The 24,674-nt window shown below is 43.1% G+C and overlaps 1 protein-coding gene across 6 annotated transcripts in view; it reads right to left on the bottom strand.

The window, feature by feature from the left end:
* cdk14 (cyclin-dependent kinase 14) overlaps positions 1-24,674 on the bottom strand; it is a 253,273-nt gene that overhangs the window by 99,126 nt on the left and 129,473 nt on the right. For all 6 annotated transcript variants that reach the window (XM_039805595.1, XM_039805596.1, XM_039805598.1 and 3 more), the window contains 2 exons: positions 22,939-23,059; positions 14,995-15,088 (listed from right to left, as the gene is read on the bottom strand). In XM_039805595.1, coding sequence (XP_039661529.1) covers positions 14,995-15,088; positions 22,939-23,059 — 215 coding nt within the window. The remainder of the gene's footprint in view (positions 1-14,994; positions 15,089-22,938; positions 23,060-24,674) is intronic.

Raw genomic sequence — 24,674 nt, 5'->3', positions numbered from 1 at the left:
GTCAGGAAAATTTAGTTAAAGTATTATTTTAGAAATTGGAAAGGATCCAGACAGTTGTGTGTTTAATGGTCTAATCATTTCAGCTGGACTTGTAAAAGCAAGGATAGGCAATATCACTGAGAGCAGAAGAAGTTGAACACACTAGCAAAATATATAATCCCCGCGGTTTTGTTACACAATATGACAGTAGGTAGTTATCATCTCTGGTACCATCAGACCAGCTGTGGGACAAAGCAGTAGCCTACTAGGACCTTGTCTGTGACTTCATTGACATATTATCCCACATCGGATCCTATTTAAATGCCTTCAAAACGGGACCTTAAAGGGTAACTACCGATGTTTAACAACCTGGACCCTATGTTCCTATGTTTTTGTGTCTAAGTGACTGATGGGAACAACAATCTTTGACATTGGTCCAGTATTAATGCAGTCGGCAGCGGCAAAACAAGCTACAATATAAGTTAATCGGGCTGGATTGTGCAGCTTGTATTTACCTTCACAAAAGTGCTTGGTTTGCCGCTGAGAGACTCAGATTAATATTCTGACAATATTATGGAAAGGATTTCTAAGGAGATCGACCTGCTACGCCCTGAAGTGCCCTGCTATGCCTTGCTATGCCCTGCAATGCCCTGCTACGCCCTGCAGTGCCCTGCAACACCCTGCTACGCCCTACAGTGCCCTGCTATGCCATGAACTACTACAACTTCTATTTCTAGTCATAGTACCATTATCTTTATTGTGACTATAATAATGGCCCCTAAATCATGGTTGCAGCCTGTCGCCGTGGTCCTGCTGCGCGCCCTGCTATGCCCTGTTACACCTGCTACGCTCTGCGGTGCCCTGCTACCTCCTGATGCGTCCTACTACGCCCTGCTACGCCCTGCTACACCCTGCAGTGCTCTGCTACGTCCTGTGACGCCCTGCTATATCCTGCTACATCCTGTGACGCCCTGCAGTGCCCTGCTATGCCATGAACTACTACAACTACTATTTCTAGTCACTGATCCATTATCTTTATTGTGACTATTATTGCCACTGTTCATCACACCCCCAACTGGCACCGTCAGACACCGCCTACCAAGAGCCTGGGTCTGTCCGAGGTTTCTTCCTAAAAGGGAGTTTTCCTCACCACTCGAGGTTTCTTCCTAAAAGGGAGTTTTCCTCACCACTCGAGGTTTCTGCCTAAAAGGGAGTTTTTCCTCGCCACTGTTGCACTAAATGCTTGCTCTCGGGGGGATTACTGGAATTGTTGGGTCTTTGTCAATTATAGAGTGTGGTCTAGACCTACTCTATCTGTAAAGTGTCTTGAGATAACTCTTGTTATGATTTGATACTCTAAAATTGAATTGAATTTTAAAGATGAACTCTTTGGTTAAGGTTAGGTAAAAACTGTGGCCATGCTGAAAAGAAACTGGCCTTGAATTTAACAGGTTCACATTTGTGTTTTTCAACAGTGCTCATATGAACATTAAAACATCTTTTTAAAACATCTTTTTTCTTTCTGTTGGTACTGGACATTAAAATACTCCTGTCTAATGTTCTTTCAGTGTAAGTAATAGAGGACAAAAGCCACAGTCCCTGTCGCAAAAATGTTTCTCTGAAGCTAATATGAAGCTGCAGTGGTTCAATTTACACCCATCTATTGAAAAGGTGTGAACCTATTTAAAGTCACATGTTCCGTTTACTTCCTCCTTACAAGGATTCATGGCTCTACACATAAGCAGTACTGCTACATTCGCCTTTGCTCCTAGACAACTTTGTCCGGTTTTAAATTTATTTTTAAGACGTTATTTAAAACTACAGTTACAGTGGGTCTCAATTCCGTTGAGAATTTAATGATTCTGTTATCACAGAAACTATTGGGCTCTACATTGACGCTGCCATCAGGCTATGACTCCAGTCCCCTAGTCAAGGGGGAAATCCTGAGCATGTTTGACTTCTGAACAAATGATGCTGATGCTGCGGTTTGTTTATTTTGCTCCCCTCTCCATGTGCAACATGGAAAAATCTCTTTTGCTGGGACAGTGAATTCCCAACGCGGCACAGACAGACAAATGGACATATGAAATAGCGTGTTGACAGGGAAGACATGGCCGCCCACCAGGGAAGACAGGCCTGTGTCTGTGTTCATCAGTGTACGGAAGAGAAAGTTCTGACACGGAGGAATTCCTGTGAGGTCGCAGGTCATCACCCTGAGCTCTGCATGCACATTCTGCTGGACATACATCCCCCACAACCGCCAACTCAACTAACTAAGTTACAGACCACCCAGCCACCCAGACAGACAGACACAAACAAATAGTATGTCTGACCTTTACACAGGATCCCCCAATTATATTTATGTTGCCAGAGAGAGAAAGAAGAGGTAGTCAATGCCCTGATCTGAGACGGACTTACAGGGATCGAAGAGCTTCATAACAACGTGATACACATTATTTACATACACATAGACTGGGGAAACAAATGTTTAAGATTTTGTGTGCGACTGCTGATATATTTCATAGTTAACAATTTGATTTTCTGTTTCACAAATGCGGGAAGGAAAATCAAGTCCTTAATACGTGTAATCTCTCTGCAAAGTCATCTGCCATGTCATGTTGTAAATTGGGATGGCCTGAGGAACTTCCGTTGTGTTGACTGGACATGCAGTGTTTTTCTGTTGCAGGGTTAGGGTTAGTTAGTTCGCTTTTGGGAGTTTGTGCGTTTTCAACTTTGCATCATTTCTGTATTTTCAGCACGTTTCACCTAATGGAGGTGTTTTGGGCCGTCGCAGCGCGTTTGCCTTTGATGGGCCACCACAGAAAAGCATCGGTGTAATTGAGAACATTATTGATAGCTCAGTCGCAGTTTTAGGGCCCCGGTGAGCCAGCATGCACAGAGCTAGGAACCTGGACCTGGAACATTACATTGTACACCTGTGTTTTTTCTGCTGGAACATTTCTGTAAAGAGAAAATCTTACTGTTCTTTAAAACCACTGGCAGTTTGTCCACAGGTAGGTCAGTATGGCAATGAATATATAATATAGATATCTTTGACTAAGGCTTTTACCTATAACCAGTCATAGCACTGTAGCTTAGTGGGTTTAGTTTTAGTCATTTTAATCCTGCTAATAATTGCTTTTGATTATGGGCCTTGGGATTCTAACCCCTATCTTCCACCGGGTGTGTCCCAGAAATGTGCGGGAAGCGGCTCTTCGCTCCGCTAAATATACGCGCCAGGTCTATTTTCACGTGAGCCACTGAGCGTTCAGACAGCTGGGCAGGAAGTAAAAAAAACAGCAAGCACCCCCCCCGCCCCACTCAATATGGTATATGTCTCCTCTACAACACCACAGACAATGTCAGATTCATCTTGGAGGCGGAAAAACATATACGACATCCCAGAGCTTTTTATAAAGACAACACCAGAAAAGAGAAGTCTGTAAAGTACTTGTAGAGACAATATAATCTGCGAGTCGGACAGCAAGACGCTGCGCTACTGAGCCGCTCCCGGTGTGGTATGGCGCGCGGCGGAGGACGGAACAAAACGGCTGCGCAGCCGGTATGCGGCGCATACATGCCCAGTGGGAAACTGGGGTAAGCATCTTTGGGGAGGTGCGGGTTTTGAACTTGCATTTGTTTCATCAGAGATCAAGCCCTTAATCCAAACACAAGTACCAGTCCTGACCCCAGTGGCAGCGGTATCCCAGCCCTGCATCCTCCACATTCCTACCTCTACTCTCTGTCCTTGGTCCTAGCACCGACCCCCCGCCCACATCTCCTTCTCTGCTCTCGAAAAACCCTAGCTGCTCTCCAACCTCGGTCCCAGCCAAACAAGATTGGGGTCACTTCGAGGCAGGGGTCAAACGGATCAGGACCAGAGCCGAGTAGATCAGCTGTCTCCCACAGCGACGGGTAGAATGTGGTCAGTAAGCCCCGGCTATCCGGTCTGGGTTTCAGCAGATGGATGCTCATGTCAGTGACACAGCGGCTGTTGGTGAAATGGTATTACTTATCTCCCCGGCAGCCTCTCGCTCTCTCCTGAGGGAAGATCAGCTCGCATGTGCACTGGCTTACTCTTCATAGCGGGAAATACACTCTGAATAAACAGGGTCCCTATGGAGAGAAAATGGGGATTTGCACCATGCAGCAACCTTCTGCTGCTGTAACAAACCCTTTCAGAGTTGTTCTGTATCGCACAATGTTCGAATGCTGCTACTGTCAGGGGCTCTCTTACAAAGGCTCCTTAGAGCATCTTAGTCTTTTCAGCAGCATAAGCAGAAATACTTCTACACAGAAACATTTCGTTTGTTAGGGACGATTTAAAAAGGCTAAGTCTGGTCAACACGTTCTCACTCCCGTCGTGTCAAAAAGCGAGTGCCTTTGGCGTTTGTTATGGATGCTCGGGGTCGGGACTCTTGGCGTCCCTATTTGAAGCTCTCGGGACTCGCATCTAGCCCTTTAGCGTGATATTTAGACGCGCTTGGTTGGCACTCTTGGCGTCACTTTTTGAGTCTCTGGGTCGGGACGTACGTTTAACTGACATGCGGCACAAAAACGGGACAGTCAGGTTTAGGAAAATATGGTGGGTGGGGTTACAAAATGTACACGAGGAACATGAACCCCGGTCTCCTGGGTGAAAGCGAAAGTGGAAAACGGTATCATTGGGATCATTTTCAGAGAGATTTGATGAACGATAGAAATACTGACAACCAATCAAAATCCATCTGAATTAACGTGGCATTGCACATGACGCTGCTGAGAGAGGGTGTATTTGTTGCACACAGGTGGTCAGTGGTGTGGCGTGACTTTTCCACTCGATGGGGCTACGATCCTTTAGGTAGCTCTGTGCGCAGTGCGTGCTTGCCGCTGCTGTTAACAGAACGTTATCGTTGAGCAGTGTGGATGCTCATATCCTTACAGTTATGGTCATTGTTATCGTTCTTGGTGTGGACGCCCCTATGCTCTTTAAATGTCATCATTCATGTCTTTTACCCATTTTCACTGAAAAAGAATATAAAGCCATACCATATCATAGCATGTCAGCATGCTAACATATGCTCATTTTCACTGAACATGAAGTAGAATTGAGGCTGATAGGAATGTCTAAAGGTATGTGGTCATGTACCAAAGGATTGGTCAAACCTAGATGTTGACCTGATGATGTCAAGGGATCACCAAAGTTATTCCAGGTCATCCTGAGGGGAACATGAATCTGTGTACAGGACCGTCCATCCAGTAGCTGACTGACCCACACTGACCTCCTTTGAGCCACTAGTGTGATTAAAACTGACCTTCAGCTCATTTAAACTTAGCACAGCCCATGTAAGCACCATTATGCTAATGCCATCATGCACAGTGGGAGGAAGCATAATTTCAGTACTCAAAATGAAAATTTGTTGTAATTTTTTATTTTAAAATGCTCTTTAGGCAACAACTAACTTCCTTTGCAGAGCCACGTTTTTGTTTTGTTTTGGCGATACATTTTTGTACGTGAAGCTATCAGAAAAAATGCAGTGCAGTGACAAAGATAGAGAGCAGCGGCAGAGAGTTGGGGTTTGACTCAGTCTCCTCCACAGCGCTGCGGAGGAAGGTCTGGCTAGTCCACACAGCATTCGGGGATGGGAGAAAAACATGCTCTGGTTTATTGGCATTTCTTTAAACCGATCACAATCATCTTGGGCGGTGCTAAGTGCAGGATGGAGCCACGGTGCCTCTGCAAAATAGCCTCGGGAAGGAACTTGTTTTGGTGGAACATGTACGTTCATAATTAGTTTTAGTGAACAGAAAACTCAGATTGGACAGATAGTCTAGCTAGCTGTCTGGATTTACCCTGCAGAGTTCTGAGGAGCAGTTAACCATAGTCCTCAGAAATCCTCTGGAGTTTAGAACACCAACACAAACAAAGAGGAAGGTGACGGACATCCGGCTGAAAATGAGGGAGGAAGCTGTGACACTGTAATATGGAGGCAGCATCTATAGCCATTAATCAGACTCTGCTGTGCAGCGTGGCAACAGGATTATTAATGAAACGGTCTTAATTGCAGTAATGCCCTGCTCTGATTAATGACACTGATCACATTATTATGGTCACGTAAAGTTGGGCCAACGTGTTGTTGTAAATAACAAGTCTCATGTACAGAAACATAAGCCATCATATTATCTGTGGTTGTCAGTGCTCATTTTTCACCACAAACACCTATTTCAGTCACACTAATATGAGGAGGCAGCTCGTTGTCTTTTAAGCACACGCACACGCACACGCACACGCACACCTCTGCCTGACAGGCTATTTCCTGCAGATAGACCTGTCCATATTCATACAGTGCTTCCAGCGGATGTAATCTTCTGTGTGGCGACAGCTAGTTAACCAGCTCGCCTGAGCCGGGCCTCATCCAGGACATCCTTTAATTCGCACAGACATTCTCAGAGAGTGCATGTGTGAGAGAGGTATAGAGAGGCACAGAGCCACGTAAACACCTATATAAAGAAAAGCACAGGCCGGAGCATGCAGACTGTGTGCATGTTGATAACCAGCGTGCATCTGAAACAGACACTTGGACTGAATAAGAGCATGTATTTACAGACGTGCACATTGAGCTCTGAAGGAATTTTGAAAAAGCCCCGGACATGACAAATCCTTAATGCCGTCAAGGATAATAACACTGTGCAGGTGTGATATCAGTGGGAAATTGGCCCGTGAAAAGCTGGTCATGAAAAAGAAAAAAAAAGTTGATAACAGAAAAGCTATTTCAGGATTTATGTATTTCTATTTGCCACAGGAGCCCGACTCCGTTTCATTGTTAATGGCCACATTAGTGATGAGCAGAGGTTTGTGGAAAAAGTGCTGCAACTTTATAGACTTCTAAGGAGGACTGTGTGTTGATGTAAATGCAGGGGCGCAGTACAAAATTCTGGGCCCTGTAGAAAGGCATTTTCTATGGGCCCCTCCCCGCATCCACAGCTATATATTCTAGCATCTTTTTGGGCCCTTCTCACATGAGGTCCCTGGGTACTCAGTCCCCTTTGTCCCCCCAGTCCGACGCCCCTGTGTAAATGGCTTGTATCTATCAGCATTCAAGTCACAACAAATCCTTGCTGAACAGCCAACAAAATTGAATTTGCAAAACTGAATTTGAACATTGCGGATACAGCAAACTAAAAAAAACAGGAGAAGGGACCTCTTGTGCCTCCTGGTAATCCCAGCAGAAGATGATGGGTTAGAGAGTTTGCCACTAACTTAGCTCCCACATACTCTCACTCTCCCTCCAGGAATCCTGCACCGAGCAGCAGCACATACAAAGCCTTTGTTTTTCCACAAGAATGCAAGCGGCCCATTCGGCTGAAGCTTTGGCTGACATGAGAAACTCCAGGCCACCTTGTGACATTCCAGCTCTGCAGACCCTTCAATTTCCCGACTCAACTCCTGGCAGGGTGCCCCTCAACAAGTGATGGAGGCTGACCTTTTGTCTCCCTCTCTTCAAACAACATGGCCTTTAAGATGCTTCTGACGCTGCATAATTCATCGATAGTGCCCTTCACATGGGCCTCTGAGGCTAGGCATCCCACACTCCGACCCGCGTGGCGGCCGCAGAGCAGACAGGATGGATGGAAATGCCACCGGCAGGCTCCCTCTGACAGGTGGGCTGGTGTGTGATCGCACGCTGCACACCTCCACGATTCCATATTCATCTGAATCTCCTACTTCGAGCTGACAGCGGAATACACACTAAACTAACAACTAAAGCACAGAATGGGATTTGGATGAGAAATAGGCAACGGCTCAGTTTGGCCCATCAGTATTTTCTAGGCAATGGAATATCTTTATATAGTTATGTTATAACTATATATATACGTTTTTTTTATACAAAAATAGCTGGAATCTCGAAGAAATGTTGAGAAAAATAAAGTTAAGTTAATGTTCATGGAAGTTAGAGTCATAGGAAATGCCTAAGACTGCCTCCCCCCCTCCCCATCACACACTCTCACTCACACACACACACACACTTGCACACATATACACATATACATATATATATATATATATATATATACACACACACACACAAACATTTTTATATTTTAAGCCTTCCCCAATGTTTTTTTTTTCTTTTTTTTCCGCTTTTTTGGGTTACTAAAGCCTTTCCCAATGTTCTTTTCCTAAACCCAACCTTTATTTTTTACACGCGTGATGTTCTCGCGATAACACGCAACGTGGCGACGCCACGTTGTGTGTATGTTTACATCTGCTGTATACAGCGTAGACATACACGTGGATAGCTCAAAATGCGTACAGATAACACGCCATTTGGCTTTAGGAAAGTGGCGTGTATGTTTACGCAAAGTCATGATGCCATGTTGAACACAGACATCCATCTTGTCAGGCTCCAATTTCCAAAACTCTACTGCGTTCTTGTGTGCGCTACCATCCACCAGGCGGACGTGATAGACAGATGGTTGATCCAATCACCTGCCAGGTATTCTTTTTTGCCCCTTTTCCAAACACCAAAAACCAACGACGGCTTCTCAGATGGTTCTGTGCTAACAAACCATCTGGAGCGAGGACGGGTTAGCATGATAGCACCAGAAAGTTGAAAAACAGGGAAGCAGTGTGCAGCTGAGCCTCAACGTCAGTCTGGCCAGCGGCCATCCCGCTGTCGGACCTGTCTCCTGTCTCGTCCAATCATGGTGTGTCTTTGTGTCTGGGGGGGGAATCACTGAGGGCTGGAGCCTTTTACAGATGTGTGCAGGAGGAAGCCCCACTTTTGCCTTCTGGCAAAACAGACAATCAATAAGAAGCTGTTTTTCTCATCTGCCTCTCCTACTGCGATGCTTTGTGAGAGCGCCCCTGCCTGCAGGGCTTCCTCCACCTCCACTCATCCCTTCATCCAAAATCCAGCCAATCTCAGATGCGTTATCTTTAGCCTTCGGCCCAGAGGCCAAACAGCAGCCAACATGCTTTGTCTCCATACTTGACTTCTTCCCTGGTCCGACCCCTTTCATACTCCCATCTCTGTAATTTTCTACATTAATTATTCAGGCCCTTACAGCCTATGAATATAAATCCATTATGTCGGCCCTGCCACACTCTGCTTCAATTAAGAGATTGGCGATGATATTATATATGGGGTGGGGGGTAGATCAGACGATTCAGGACTCACGAGAGCTCACTTCAATTTAAAATATATATGCCATCCAATAATCCAATGCAGAGATAGACAGTTAATATATGTAATTACTTAATGGCCAGTGTAATATTGTTCACCTGTCTGTTACCCAAGCCATGTCCTGTGGGATGTAGGTCCATGATGACTCAATATTATCAAAGAGTTCCTACTAATTTCCCAGCTGTACACTGTAAAAAAAAAAAAAAAAAAAGCAGCTCGGGCGCCAAAAAATACTGTAAAAATGACGAAAGGGACTCTCTTGTATAAATACAAATCATGTTCTTTTACCATAGACATGTAAATTCACAGTCTCTTTTTGTATTGTTTTTTTTCTCATTTATATTTTTGTGTAAAAATACAGAAATAATCTGGTTTTGTTTTACAGTGTAACAATCCTGGAAGCTTGGTGAGCTGATAGAGTAGGTGCTTTGTGACGTGGTGCGAGATCCTGCTGGAGGCAGTCCATTTTGAAACGGACTCTGGCCCCAGATTGAAACAGCTGCTCAGCATCAGTGCATCATTGCATTATTGCATCAGGCATTCAAATGACACTAGACGGGTGTTAAAGGGTAACTACCGTTTTTTTTTCTACCTGGATCCTATGTTCCTATGTGTTTGTGTCTAAGTGACTGATGGGAACAATCTTTGACATTGGTCCAGTATTAGCCACAGACCGGGCTGCTATGTGACCCTATGGGGCAAATGTGCATTGTCAATTTGGTCCACTGTTTTGGCCGCTGACAGGCTCAGATTATTATTCTAAGTGTCTGACAACATGATGGAAATGATCCCTTTGGAGATAGAGCTTTAAAACCTCTTTAAGACCTTTCTGTTTAAGCAGAAACAGCTCTGAGGTCGCTAGCGCTAAACCCACCAGACTCCATTTAAAAAAACAATACTTTTAGCGTGTATAGAGCCAACATATTTTCACATGTAAATCGGTAAACTCTGTGTTTATTTCAACCAAAACCAAACATCATAGAGTTATGATGGTTGGAAAAGTGGAAAGATGAACCAAAACGGCTTTTCATAGTTTTATATTGTTTCTGTCGACTTTGAATGAAGTGCATTTTACGATGCTAAAATTACTGTTTATTTACATGTAGTCTGGTGGGTTTAGAGAACTTCTCTGATGTTTTTATGATTAAAAAAATGATCTTACTCTTTAAAAGTAAGGTCGACCTCATTAGAAATCCTTTCCATAATGTTGTCAGACACTTAGGACCCTATCTTGCACTCAGCACAATTGCCTTTGTACACCGACGCATGTATCATTCCTATTTTGCACCCGACGCACAGCGGACCTTTCCCTCCACAGACGCACGTCGGTAAATTAGGGAATGTATTTGCGCTCCCGGGGGCGGTTCAGCGAAAAGAGGAGGCGTGTTCCGGCGCAAACGTTCCCTGGTGCTATTTTGCAGTTTCAGAAAACAATTCCACCACAGACCAGGAAAAACTTAGTCTAAAGTCAGTGGCGCTAGTCTAAAATCAGTGGCGTGTTATTCAGATGCTATTTTAGGGGCGCATGCTTGGCCATAATAATAATAATAATATAAAAAAATAAAAAAAAAAAAAAAAAAAAAAAAAAAAAAAAAAAAAAAAAAAAAAAAAAAAAAAATAATAAAAAAAAAAAAAAAAAAAAAAAAAAAAAAAAAAAAAAAAAAAAAAAAAAAAAAAAAAAAAAAAAAAAAAAAAAAAAAAAAAAAAAAAAAAAAAAAAAAAAAAAAAAAAAAAAAAAAAAAAAAAAAAAAAAAAAAAAAAAAAAAAAAAAAAAAAAAAAAAAAAAAAAAAAAAAAAAAAAAAATAAAAAAAAAAAAAAAGCCCAAAAAAAAAAAAAAAAAAAACACAAATCCAAAAAAAAAAAAAAAAAAAATAGTGTTGTAGCGTGTGCACAACGCGCATACACTTCTCTCATCTACACGGACGCAGCAGTTCCCATTTTTGCAAACCATACATAATTACAAAGAAAAATATTACTGAAAATGCGCTTCATGTATTTGGATAGGTCAGGAGGCACTTTACAGTACAGTCCTCAAAACGTCGCAGCATTCTTTGTGGCTGGTTGTGTTTTACACATTTCCATGAATCATGGATGTGTTGATGACATAAATGAGGAAATATTGGAGGACTTAAGGAGACGTGATGTTGAACTACGGCGGGATTGGACACTCTGGCGGGATCTTGTCCGGGAGTGGCAATGCGCGATGCGCTCCTGGTGGAGTGGGTGGACGGAGATGGAGTGGGGGGAGGGGCACAACAGGAGCAGGTGGTGCGTTTGGAGGCCCACGCTCCATGGCTGCAGCAATCCTCTCCAGACTTGAGGAGATGCGCCCGAGAGCACCGCAGCACCATCGCCACCCGGTCAAGACGGGCATTTATTACTTTGCCGCATCCCGGACAGCTCCCGCTGGCGTGCGCCAGGCAAATCCGCCGTCATAATAGCAATCCGCCATGGAACAAGCGCGCCTGCTCTTACAGGGAATGTGAGAGGACGCTCTGATTGGTTTATTGCTGACACTTAGTAAAAGAAGCGTTATGTCATAAACGTGTAGGACTTGTTTATGTTTATGACAGTGTCATGTCACTTATGTAGATGCCTTCAAGTAAAGTGTGACCGATTGTTGTTGCATCAGTCACTAAGACACAGAAACATAGGGAAATAGGGTTGAGAAAAAAAAAAACTTTAATTACCCTTTAATGGATCTACTGTGTGTGCAGAAAACACAAATCGTTAGCCTGTACCTTTACTACGAGGCAGAATGGAAGCAATGATTAATGCTGTTTATACCACATCCTAACCCTGCCATCAGCATGAGGCAACATACGCCACGATTCCTGGTCCCAGGTGATGTTTGTCCACCTCACAGAAAGATGTCATCACTAATGCACAGAAAGAAATGAGCCTGATCAACATGTACGGTATATTACATGCAAGCATTTTGCAGCTTAATAAGCACCGCATATTCAGAAAGACAGAGAAGGCCCCAGACCTTTTCTTTGCTGCTGTGCTATTGTACACAGCGCAACACGAGATAACAACATGGCACACTACAAAGCTCTACAGTAGGGTCCTTTCTCAAACTTACATAACTGCAAACCTGACTGTAATGGAAATAGGGAGGAGGTTGATGGAAAAGGATCTTTGTTTCTGCCTGCCCCGCCAACACTGTCAGCTCTGCTGATGGATGCTAGACTACTTATGAGCCAGATCATACAGCCCGTTCTCTCTCCCAAGCTGGCACCTCTTCCTCTACTGCCGTCCACAGTGACCAACACTGGAGCCAACAGCGCTGTCAGCAGCCCTGCAGACAGCACAATCTGCATCGCGTTAGGATTTCATTACTGAACTACATATTTCTTTTCCTCATTAAAGATAATCATGTTAAAGAGCCCCTATTATGCTTTTTATTTTTCCTTTCTTTGAGTGCGTTATATAGTTTGTTGTGTATGTCATAGATGTATAAAGTACAAAAGAGCACATTTCACTCCAAATGGAGCTTTCTCTCGCACAGAGAGCACTTCTTTCTTACCTGCCTAAAACGCCTTGTCACCATTCCAGTTTGAAATTCCTCAATCAGTGATGTCACTTATTGAGAATGCCTGCCCAGTTTTTCATGTGTGCTGCCCATAGGTGCTGCCTGAGCAAGCACAGCCCGCCAAGTGGCTTGTTTCAAGTTGGTTGACCAACTTGAAACAACAGAGTGGGCCAGCTGACCAATCAGAGCAGACTGGGCTTTTCAGGAAGGCGGGCCAAGAGCTCAGACCGAGTGTTCCAGGCAGAGGAGCAGCAGCAATGGGCAGTATGAGAAACATAATATGTTTTTTGAACATTAAAGCATGTACACATATTCTTATAGACACCAAGAGTACAAATGTTGCGTGAAAAAGGAGTATAATAGGGGCTCTTTAAATGACAGTAAAGCTATCGAAATGGGAGTCTTACAGGTAAAACATGAGACATGGCAGATAATAAGAGGTGACTGCAGGTGTGCCTAACTGTGTAACTGAGCAGAAAAAGATCTGAATAGAAAAGAGAACAGACACTACTTTACTAAATAGAAAAAAAAGCTTTCATTTCATGTTGAGGGAATGTTGAAAACATTTCGAAGCATTGGCCCAAGTTTGCAAAGCAGAGTCAACATGATTTGGACACTTTCTCTGATATTAAGATAGCATAACAACTAGACTGTTTGAGGTTGGCCTCCTACACTGGAATGAATGACGTGCAGCAATATTTTTCAAAGTGAAATACGGTACCTGCTCCTCTACTAACTAGGTCTGGGCGATATGGAGAAAATCAGATATCACAATATTTTTGACCAAATACCTCGATATCGATACCGCAACGATATTGTAGTGTTGACTATCGGTGCTTTCACAAAATATTTACACAATGAGATTTTTGATAAATAATCATCAGTAATGTGGATATAATGACTAAGTGGGTAAAGGCAAATAATAGAACAGTTACATCAGTCTGGTAAGTTCAGAAAATGACATCACTTTACTGTAATGCAGCCTTTAAAACCAGGAAAAGACAAGACTTGTGTCATATCACGATATGCAAAATCTAAGACGATATCTAGTCTCATATCACGATATCGATATAATATTGATATATTTCCCAGCTCTACTACTAACACAATAGACCTTTTTCACGGCAGACATGTTGACATGTCATAGTAGGAAAAGCACAGGTGTATTCAGAACCATTAATGATGGCTGCATTCCACTTAGGAGAGGTCCTGGTATTAAACCATTAATGATGGCTGCATTCCACTTAGGAGAGGTCCTGGTATTGGGCATTCTGACTCACTGAAATACCTTACTGGGACACTTAGCCATCGTTAAGGTTATCAATTTCAGCTGTGCTTTTCCTATGACAAGTCAAAATGTCTGCTTCACATTAATAGATGGAGGATTTTGAAAGTTTAAACACTTTATTTTACCCTCTGCATTTGTACTGAGGGCTGGGTATTGAACTTGAATACTTCTTGAATACTGAGCAAAAGTTGTCCAAATGTCCATCCACTATCCGAAAACAAACGGAACAGGCCTTTTAACAGTTTACATGTCTTCCTGACTGAGTTCAAAATATTAGTATTCTTCAACGTAAAGCATCAGCGCAGAACCACAGGTATTGTATTTACATCTGTATCAAAAAGGCATGTGGGTATTCTAAGCCTGGTGGCCCACCGGGGCTAAGTCCACTCCCCCCCACCAGGCGTAGGCCATAGGGAATTATTTTATTATGTATTCTGAAGACTTTTTTTTTTTTTTTAACTACAGTTAGAATGCGATAGCTCGGTTGGAAACTTAAGACGTAACATCATATTTTCAAATCTCCAGTGAGCTTTTAGTACTGACTAAATGTAGGGCCCTGTGGAATCTGTCCTATAGCTTTTTTTTAAATTCTCAACTTTGCGATTCCATCCATGATTCTGTTATGATCACAGAAACAGGATGGGTACAGACGGATTTGCCTTGTACTGTATGTTTTTGTGCATTATGTATTTTAATGAGGCGATGTTTGTTTTTTATAACAAATATATATAGAATATAAGCCCCTCTAGGGACGGGCATTGGAAATTAGCAACAGCTATAAATGCTGTGATGCTGCACAGTGGAGACTGGTTGCACAAATGTCAATGTCGTAGCATCTGACCCTATTCATACAAACATAAAATGAAAAAGAATGTTCAAACAATACTCCGAAAGCCATATTCCTGTCGTTGTTGGACAGATAGGAAAGTGGTGTGAGCTGGTGTGCGCGCGCGCACGCACACTCTCTCTTTCTTTCTTTCTTTCTTTCTTTCTTTCTTTCTTTCTTTCTTTCTTTGGGACTCACCAGGAATATCCTCTCCAGCTGGTCCTGGATGTCCTTCATCCCGGGAAAGGCAGCCACTCCTTGGATCATCTCGATGAAAATGCAGCCCACTCCCCTTGAAGACAGAACAACACATGGTAAGGCCTCCCATTCAAAACTGTCTCGGATAAACATTTCACAATTACACGTCCAGTGGATTGCTTTAATGTGTCCTTATATTCTTTACAGGATTGCTGCCAAAATACAGTAGCATTACCATCATTACAATCACTGAAAAAAACAACAACACACATGAACAATGACTGGCTGATTCTTTGGATACATTTTAAAACACTAAATGTCCTCAACACCCATTAAAGTAAAAGTCATTCTCAAAAGATATCCATTTCTTTTCTGCCTAAAGGCTGTTGGACCGTGGATGGATTGAAATCAGTGAAACCAGTGAGGAGCTGAGAAATATCCAGTACAGTAAAGAGAAGGAGTGAAGGGTTAGTGTGTGTGTGTGTGTGTGTGTGTGTGTGTGTGTGTGTGTGTGTGTGTGTGTGTGTGTGTGTGTTGTGTGCGCGTGTGTGCGAGTGTAAACTGTTGTCAGTGCTCATTTGCCAAAGGGCTATTGTTTCCCCGACAGATTCACTTTCTGGCTCAGTGCACAGTCACACTCCTTCTCTGGCACACAAGCCATGCAAGGGGAGAGTTAGAGAAAGAGAGAGAGATTAATACAAATTCATCCCCCAAAATGTCTACATTCGTCAGTCCTGGAGCCTGCCTTGAAAGAAACCCCGTATCATGAAGATCCATCCATCTCCGTGACACAGCATCAGTATTTCTATCATATATATTTCTATCAGTTTGCTGTCTGGCCACTCATATGGACGATACTGTTCCCTGGCAACGCTAAGAGCAGGTAGACTGTGGGACCACACTGACCACACTGGTGGGTCACCACAATGTAAATATAAAGTAATAAAGATAATTAGAAAAACTGAAATAAAGTGTGTGCATATGTACCTTTATGTATATGAATACACACATACGGCAAAGCCTTTATTTTATAACCCGTCTACGTGTTGTTGCTACAGTTGATAAAAGCCACGCAAATAAAAACGGGCACACACACCGAATAACACTGTCTGTCGGCGTGGCATAAATGTCATCATCAGAGGGAGTACGCGTAGGCTCTGGGAGGTTTTCCTCTGTCGGGTCCCTCTAATGGGTCCCTCTGTGAGTGGTACAGTGGAAGCTACGCTTCCAATAATCTGAATGAATAATTTGCAGGTACTACAGAGAGTGCAGTAAAGGGGAAAGCAGAGACACAGAGGAAATAAAAAAGATTCCACTGACATGCTGTGCACCAAAAAACAGAGAGTTAAACCTCACACTCAAACGGGAGACATCAGACAGGAGACCACGCCGAGGTTAGAGAGAATCACTTTGAGAAGACGACTGACTGTCTCCTTTTCTTCTTTGCTCTGATCCAGACTCCACACGGAGGTTCGTGTGTAAGACCGGCCGATATTCTAGGTTTTTCTATTCCTCAACAAATCCACTGATGAGACCAAACCCAGCGATGAACTGATCTGACTAGCTTTGGAGTTATGATGGGGTCTCTCATTTCTGACAACTGCAAAGGGACAATTTGAGCACAGAGAATTTTTTTTTTGCAACGAAGAATAACTTATTTTGAGCAATCGAACTCTCGGACACTTGCTCACAGTGTGCTCTCTTCAACATCCTGCTCCTGTCCAGGATCACAGAAAAGTGTGTGTGTGTGTGTGTGTGTGGGTTGTGTGTTACCTTCCTCCACAGCGCTGCGGAGGAAGGTCTGGCTAGCCCACACGGCATTCTGGGATGGGAGAAAAACATGCTCTGGATTATTTGTTTAAATATGAACGGACAGACTGAATAACAGGAGTGCCGAAATGAAAATAGCTGTGCTACGCTCCTATACACGCCCGGTGTTTTTTCACTGTTAGTCTGCACTTGCTCTTGGATTATTACAAATAATAAAGCAAAATGATCATCTTAAATAGAAGATATACTGTCTCTCACATCACACAGTAAATTATGAACAGGTGAGTGATTTTCTTGAGGAGAGGATTCTTTTTTTCTGTCTCTGTCTTTCCTTTGGAATCGTGGTCTCGTCTAGTCTTAGACTCGACAAAGGTGGTCTTTTTTTAAAGATTTTTTTGGGGGCTTCTCCCTTTATTATAGTGACAGTGGATAGACATGAAAGGGGGAGAGAGATGGGGGATGACACGCAGCAAAGGGCAGCAGGTCGGATTTGAACCTGGGCCGCTGCTAAGGACTCAGCCTACATGGGGCGCACGCTCTTACCGGGTGAGCTAGAGGCCGCCCGACAAAGGTGGTCTTAACTACAGCCCTGCAGAATGCCACTAGCTTAACACTAAGAAATATCTGTGTATTAATAGTTTTACGGCTATATATTTGAAAAGAAACTGTCCATTAAAACGGGATTCACAATTAGAATTCAACAATTCTGGGTTTTTTTTTAACATTTCGAAATTGCGAAATTTGTGTTTCGGCAACTTCTGTTGGCACGGACGGTTTTGGGAGATTAAAGAATTCCACGTTGTCACTTTTTATGACATTTTTTCAATTTTGTGTCAATTTTGTGTCAATTTTGTGTCAATTTTGTGTCAATTTTGTGTCAATTCTTTCAATTTTTCAACGTTTTTGTTCCTTAAAAAAAAAAAAAACTTTTTAAAATCTTTTTTAACGTTTCTTTGATTAATTTTCAGGAGTTTACAACAGAGTTTTCAACAGAGAGAATTATATAAAGGCCTAACAGAAAATTCTGTTTCTCTTCTGTTTTTCTTTAGATTATGTTTTTGGCATTTTAGGCCTTTATGTGACAGGACAGTTTTTAGACATGAAAGGGGAGAGAGGGGGGGGATGACATGCAGCAAAGGGCCGCAGGTCAGAAGTGAACCCGCGGCCACTGCGACAAGGACTGAGCCTCTGTACATGGGGCGCACGCTCTACCAGGTAAGCTACCAGCAAATGTGGTGTATTTTAACTGTAGCTAAACGCAACATTTCCGTTTTTTCAATTACGGGGCAAAGTCCGGGTAACGAGCTGCCAGAACTTTCTCTGTTATTTTACGGATTCATTTCTTAGAGTGTACCGTTTAAGTTGGAGATGTTCTGCAGTGCGGCCTCTGTAACTAAACCCTGAACAAGAATCCGTGCATGACCGCGCCTGAGTGATCTCAGCTTTGGCTCGGATTGACAGGCATGTGTGAGAGCTGCACGAAGGTAAAAATAGAGCAGTTCCCTGCCTTGTCTTCCATCACACGGTCCTCACAGATGGCAGCCTGTAACCTGTAGGCCGCTGTGACGGATGCTCCGCGTGGCAGGAAGACAGATCTGCACAACCTTTCGGTCCTGCAAGAGATGCTTCTTCATGGAAGACTGCTTGCTAAGTGACCAGGGGGGGAGAGTGTATGTGTGTGTGTGTGTGTGTGTGGCAGTGTTACTGTCAGTTGGATGGACCACCATCCTGTAGATTGCCCCAGCTGTGAATCCCCTTGAAGCAGACATGCTATCCCTCTGCCTCCCAGAACCCCCAAAGCTACCAACTGTTTTTTAATTGGATGCCGGAGAATGCAGCTGGGGTTTATGGGATGTCCCTGCTGACTGTCCAGACAGAAGGGGTCACCAGGGCTCGAACGGAGACTCTTACACCAGTGTGGTCGGAATGAAGACTCTCATGGCCCTTATTTGATACTGTAGCTCCTCGACTCCCCGCTCCCCGGCTGAACCGGAAGTTGTCTCAAAGCTCTTATTTCTGCACCGAGGAGCGAGCATCGAGGAGGGATCATCAATTCAATTCAATTCATTTATAGTATCAATTCATAGCAAGAGTTATCTCGAGACACTTTACAGATAGAGTAGGTCTAGACCACACTCTATAAGTTACAACAATTCCAGTAATTCCCCCAGAGCAAGCATTTAGTGCGACAGTGGCGAGGAAAACTCCCTCTCAGGAAGAAACATCGGACAAACCCAGACTCTTGGTAGGCGGTGTCTGACAGTGCCGGTTGGGGGTGTGATGAACAGTGGCAATAGTAGTCACAATAAAGATAATGGATCAGTGACTAGAAATAGAAGAAGTCGTAGTAGTTCATGGCATAGCAGGGCACTGCAGGGTGTCCCAGGACGTAGCAGGGTATAGCAGGGCATCACAGGACGTAGCAGAGCACTGCAGGGCGTGGCAGGACGTAGCAGGGCATAGTAGGACGTAGCAGGGCGTAGTAGGACACAGCAGTAGGTAGCAGGGCACTGCAGAGTGTAGCAGGTGTAACAGGGCATAGCAGGGCGCACAGTAGGACCACGGTGACAGGCTGCAACCATGATTTAGGGGCCACTCTAATCCAAGGAGCTATAGGCGAAGATACAGAGGGCAGCCTTCCTGGAAGCCGTGCAGCTGAAGGAGTTGCTAACTCCGCCCAAACAGCTGACGAATTCACGTGATGCTTCAGAGGAAAGGACGTCTCATCCCTCTAAAACACATTAGCACGTTTCCTCTCTCCTCCCTCGGTGGGAGGGGCTAAAACGCGAGGAAGGGAGGCAAGTGGAGGAGTTGAGGAGGCAATTTAAGAGCTATGAGATGCAGCTTGGGTAGAGGGCGGCTGGGTCTAGCGGGGGAAAGCAGATAGCAGATACTCTTGCGAAAGTATTTTTGAACGTTTCGACCTTTTGCCACATTTCGGCTCAAAAATATAAAATGTAATTTTTGTGAAAATCAACAACAAGTGGCCCAATTATGAAGTGGAACAAATTCATTGGCTACAAACTTTTTAACAAATAAAAACTGAAAAAGTGGGCGTGCAAAATTACACCCTTTACCAGTCGCAAACTCTCCGTTTAGTTCCTGAAATCCAATGTTACCTAAAACTAATGATGATAAATAGAATCAGTGTGTGTAACAAGTCTCCGATAAATGCACCTGCTCTGTGATAGTCTCAGAGGCGTAAAGCGCAGAGAGCATCATGAAGAACAAGAACACACAGGCAGGCGTACTGTTGTGGAGAGTTAAACTTGGATACATCCCAAGCTTTAAACTCCAAGGAGCACTGTCGATAATATGAATGGAAGGAGTACAGACCACTACAAATCTAAGACCCGCGTCCCTCTAAACTTTCACTCATACAATGAGAAACTGATCAGAGATGAGCCAAGAGGCCATGAACTCTGGATGACTGCAAGATCTACAGCGGGTGGAGACTCTGTCTACGACAATCAGTCAGATACTGCACAAATCTGGCCTTTATGGAAGAGTGCAAGAAGAAAGATTTCTTAAAGATACCATAAAAGTGTCGTTAAAGTTTGCCAAAAGCCACCTGGGAGACACACCAAACATGTGGAAGAAGGTGCTGTGGCAGAGAACCAAAACGAACTTTTGGCAACAATGCAAAACGTTATGTTTGGCTAAAACAACAACTCATACTAACACACCATCCCAAAATTAGCATTTGGCCACGAGATAGCATAACACCTGATGAGCGCAAAAACATGAGGCACACAACAAACAATACAAAAAAGTAACAAAAGAAAAGAAAGGCACATCCGTGGGGGGCAAAGTCTCACAAATTACCAACAAAGGTCCATAGGGGTAAATACATACCACAAAAAAAAAGGAGGTGAAATGTGACAAAAGGCAAGTTCAAGGGGCAATACTTTCCAGGCACTGTACTCCACCCTAAACCTAAACCATTTTCCATTTCCTGTTCCAGCATTTTCTGCAGTTCTGTGCTCAGCTTGATTTGAGCCATCGTGTCACCTGTCCCTTGTTTCACCCTCGTTACCTTGTGTGTTTAGTCTCTGTGCTGTCTTTGTCTCTTTTCATTTTCTTCCCTCCCTGTCTTTCCCTGCGTCGCTCCTTCCTGGTTGTTTTTCCTTTTCCTTTCTTCTCGTTTGTCTTGGTTTTGACTGCCTGCCCGCCTGCCTCAGGACACCTTCATTTGTAAGTCTTTTGTTCAATAAATCCTCTACACTGCATTTTTGGGGCCAAGCCTCGTTTTCCTTGACAAAAATAAATGACATACGACATCCAGGGAGCAACTTGGGGTTCAGTGTCTTTGTCTGGGACACTGACATGTTGCCGGAGGAGCCTGGGATGGAACTGCAAATCTTGTGGTTGTGGGGCGACCACCCTACCCCCGAGCCACCATCACCCTATATACAGCGCTCCGCAGAGCCGCGGAAGAAGGTCTGGCTAGCCAACACAGCATTCTGGGATGGTAGAAAAAGGTGCTCTGGTTTATTGGCATTTCTTTAAACCAATCACTTCAATCAGTCTTGGGCTGTGCTATGCGCCGGACGGAGCCACGGTGCCTCTGCAAAATAGCCTCGGGAAGGAACTAGTTTTGGTGGAACATACGTGTACGTTCAAAAGTAGTTTTAGTCGTGCGAGAGAAAACTCAGATTGGACAGATAGTCGAGCTAGCTGTCTGGATTTACCCTGCAGAGATCTGAGGAGCAGTTAACCATAGTCCTCAGAAATCCACCGCAGTTTAGAACGCCAACACAAAGAAAGAGGAAGGTGACGGACATCTGGCCGAAAATGAGGGACGTCCGGCAGAAGCGGAGCAATCCCAGAAGGGGAACGTAGTGGATATTTACTACCCCATATATAAGCTCTTTATCCTTTTTATGCTCAGTTTCTTTGATACAGAAGGAGCACCACCACTGTATGTATCATTCCTATGCTCGACAGGCAGAAAGTGGGCTGTGTGGTGTTGCTGTTAAAAAGTCTCTCTGTACATATACAATATCTACAAAACAAGATTCAATTATTGTCATTTTCTGAGCCGACATGCTGTTTAGCAGTTGGCTTGGCACATATGGATGTGTGAAAGAGCAGGCACAGTGTAAATAATGTTATATTTCTAAATCAAAGCATTATCATATTCACCACCTGCCAGCTACTGTGCAGAGAGCTGTCTGCAGTATCATTAGGATGATAGAGATTGCTTTTAATAATGAATACGTGAGCTAAATTGATATTTCTCTCTACAGAAAACTAGGTTCCTCAGATGCTTTATTAAAAAAGCGAAAAACTTTTAAATGTAACTTACAATGGCAGTATTGGTCAGTAAAAATGCAATTAGAGTTTTTCCCCAAATCATTCAGCCGTACTCACATTCATTTGACTTTAGCCAGGGGATAATATGTCTGCTAATGTGTCTACTGTTGTTGTATTCAAAGGCCAACAAGAGTGTAATCAAATGTTGTTTCACACACATCTATAGCAGCTCCATCTGTGAGTCATTCTGACAATAGTGAGAGTAGTACGTGTCAATGTGATGGATGGGTGTGATAGCGCCTCTCCACATCCACACTGTCAGTGGGAGGATGAGGGTGACCAAAGGACACAAAATAACATTTGATCCATGGACCGATCTACAGCATACTGCAGGGAACACACCCTCAGGTTAGGATGAGCTACATATAAGTGGGTTTTAAATAAGTTTAGTGTATATTATTTTGGTGACGATTCCCCAGAATGAATCCATCCCCCCCACCTCTCTCTCTCTCGTTTTGTACGGTACCACCAATGGCAACTACATCATATCCATGATATATCCAGAAAATCCATATTATGTCCTTTTTTACAAAGTAAATAAATGTCAGACTGACTGACTGACATGTAATGTCATTCTTGTTAGAAAACTATCAGTTTTTAGAAATTTCTCATGATATATTGTCTCTAGAAGTATATTATTAAACTTTTGTTTTTGTAAAAGAAGGAAAAAAGAAAATCCCAATACTCAATACTATCGAATCACAATACTTCTAGGATTGCAATGAATGAAAATTGCAACACAAATCCAATAGGAGCCCATGTATCGGGAAAGAATCAAATCTGAACAAAAGCATATCGTCCCCGCTCTAGTGAATAAATAAATTACACAAAGAGAGTATGGGGGTCAGGAGTACTCACCACATGTCCAGGCAGGTGGAGTAGTCTGTGGATCCCAGCAGGACATCTGGGGGCCGGTACCACAGGGTCACCACCTCGTTGGAGTAGGTATGGCTGGGGATGGACTTGGCCCTGGCCAGGCCTGTGGGGGGGGGAGACAACAACAACACTGTCTCAGAAAAGCATCGGCATTGAAAGACCTTCAGCAGGAAGAACACTTACACGTAGAAACTACAAGAGATTTTGGTTTTATTGGTCTGCACACATAAATAGAACACAATACAACATCAATAGACCTTTTTCACGGCAGACATGTTGACATGTCATAGTAGGAAAAGCACAGGAGTATTCAAAACCATTACTGATGGCTGCATTCCACTTAGGAGAGGTCCTGGTATTGTGCATGCTGACTCACTGAAATATCTTACTGGGACACTTGATGGAACTGAGCCATCGTTAAGGTTATCAATTTCAGCTGTGCTTTTCCTAGCAGACAAATGTCTGCTGTGAAAAAGGTCCATCACAACATACAGTATGTCTTTCACACGGAAAGAGAAATAGTGTGTGCTGGACACGTCACAAAAGCAGTATCCAGGTTAAAAAATACTGGAGTCCCCCTTTAATCTCCAGTGGAAAGCTTGGCATTGCGCTCCAGGTAAGAAAATTATAATTGCTTTATTATTAAGATTCTGACGCAGTCTGTAGAAAGGAACCAGCATCACTGATGGGTGTGGTCAGACTGCTCATTAAAAGAGTACAGATGACATTCATCTTCTTTTTATAAGAAGGGACACATATCCAAGTCCTTGGGACATAGTGTTCCCTCCATGTATCCAAAAAGTCTGATTTTCCATATCGTTAATGTTTGCCTTACAAAGTTCTTGACAGTTAAAACATCTTCTCATTCAGTTCTGGAGACCTGTCTTTGGACTCACTTCTGTACATTCAACCGCAACAAGCCTGAGATTGCCTTTTCAAATGGAAATCACGACGGAAGACCTTTGAGGTTTCAGTTAGAAAGAGAGTGACATGAATATGAGATGAACTCAGAGGCTCAAAAGTCTTGTTTCTATCGATTACATGGGACATTATTGGAGTACAGTTAATCAAGGGTGATACTATGTCTAGCTACTTTTGTAGCTGTTATTTGGAATTATATTAAGGCCACACATCAATAGAAAACAATACAACATACATCACAACATACGTTTTTCACATGGATAGAGAAAGAATGTATGCTTTCTTTTTGTCACTTATAGTGAAACCTCCCCAGGTCACTAAAACTCAATTTACAATTAAAAAGAAAATAGGACATGAAATAACTACAACTAAGTTATAAGTAAGAATAACAATAGTTACAGACTCGATTTGGTGAAAATAAAGAGTCATTGTAGCAAACGGCACGGATCAAGATACAGTAGAGAAATGACCATTAGGGCAGAACACATAACAGTCCAGAATTCTGATGAACACCTTAAATAAATAAAAATGAATTGCTAGATTCAAAATATGTTTGCAACAATACAGCAGCAGAACATGGTAGGACAAAAAGGCCACATGTCATATTCATAAAATGAAATGTTGGATGGAATGAATGATATAGTAACGTTTGCGCTGTTTTCACAAATTGGGTTAAAAATGGGTTTAAAAAAAAAGAAAATCACATAGGGAATTACATTACTCGTGATTTATATTGTCTGTAATTCTGAATCTAATCTCAAAGATCTGTAATTTCACCATTAAAAGTATTCCAAAAG

Source organism: Perca fluviatilis, chromosome 7 (genome assembly GCF_010015445.1).
Source record: "Perca fluviatilis chromosome 7, GENO_Pfluv_1.0, whole genome shotgun sequence".
In the NCBI taxonomy this organism is placed as follows: Eukaryota; Metazoa; Chordata; class Actinopteri; order Perciformes; family Percidae; genus Perca; species Perca fluviatilis.
Note: the sequence above shows the minus strand (reverse complement) of the source record. Positions and strands in the feature narration are given on the sequence as shown.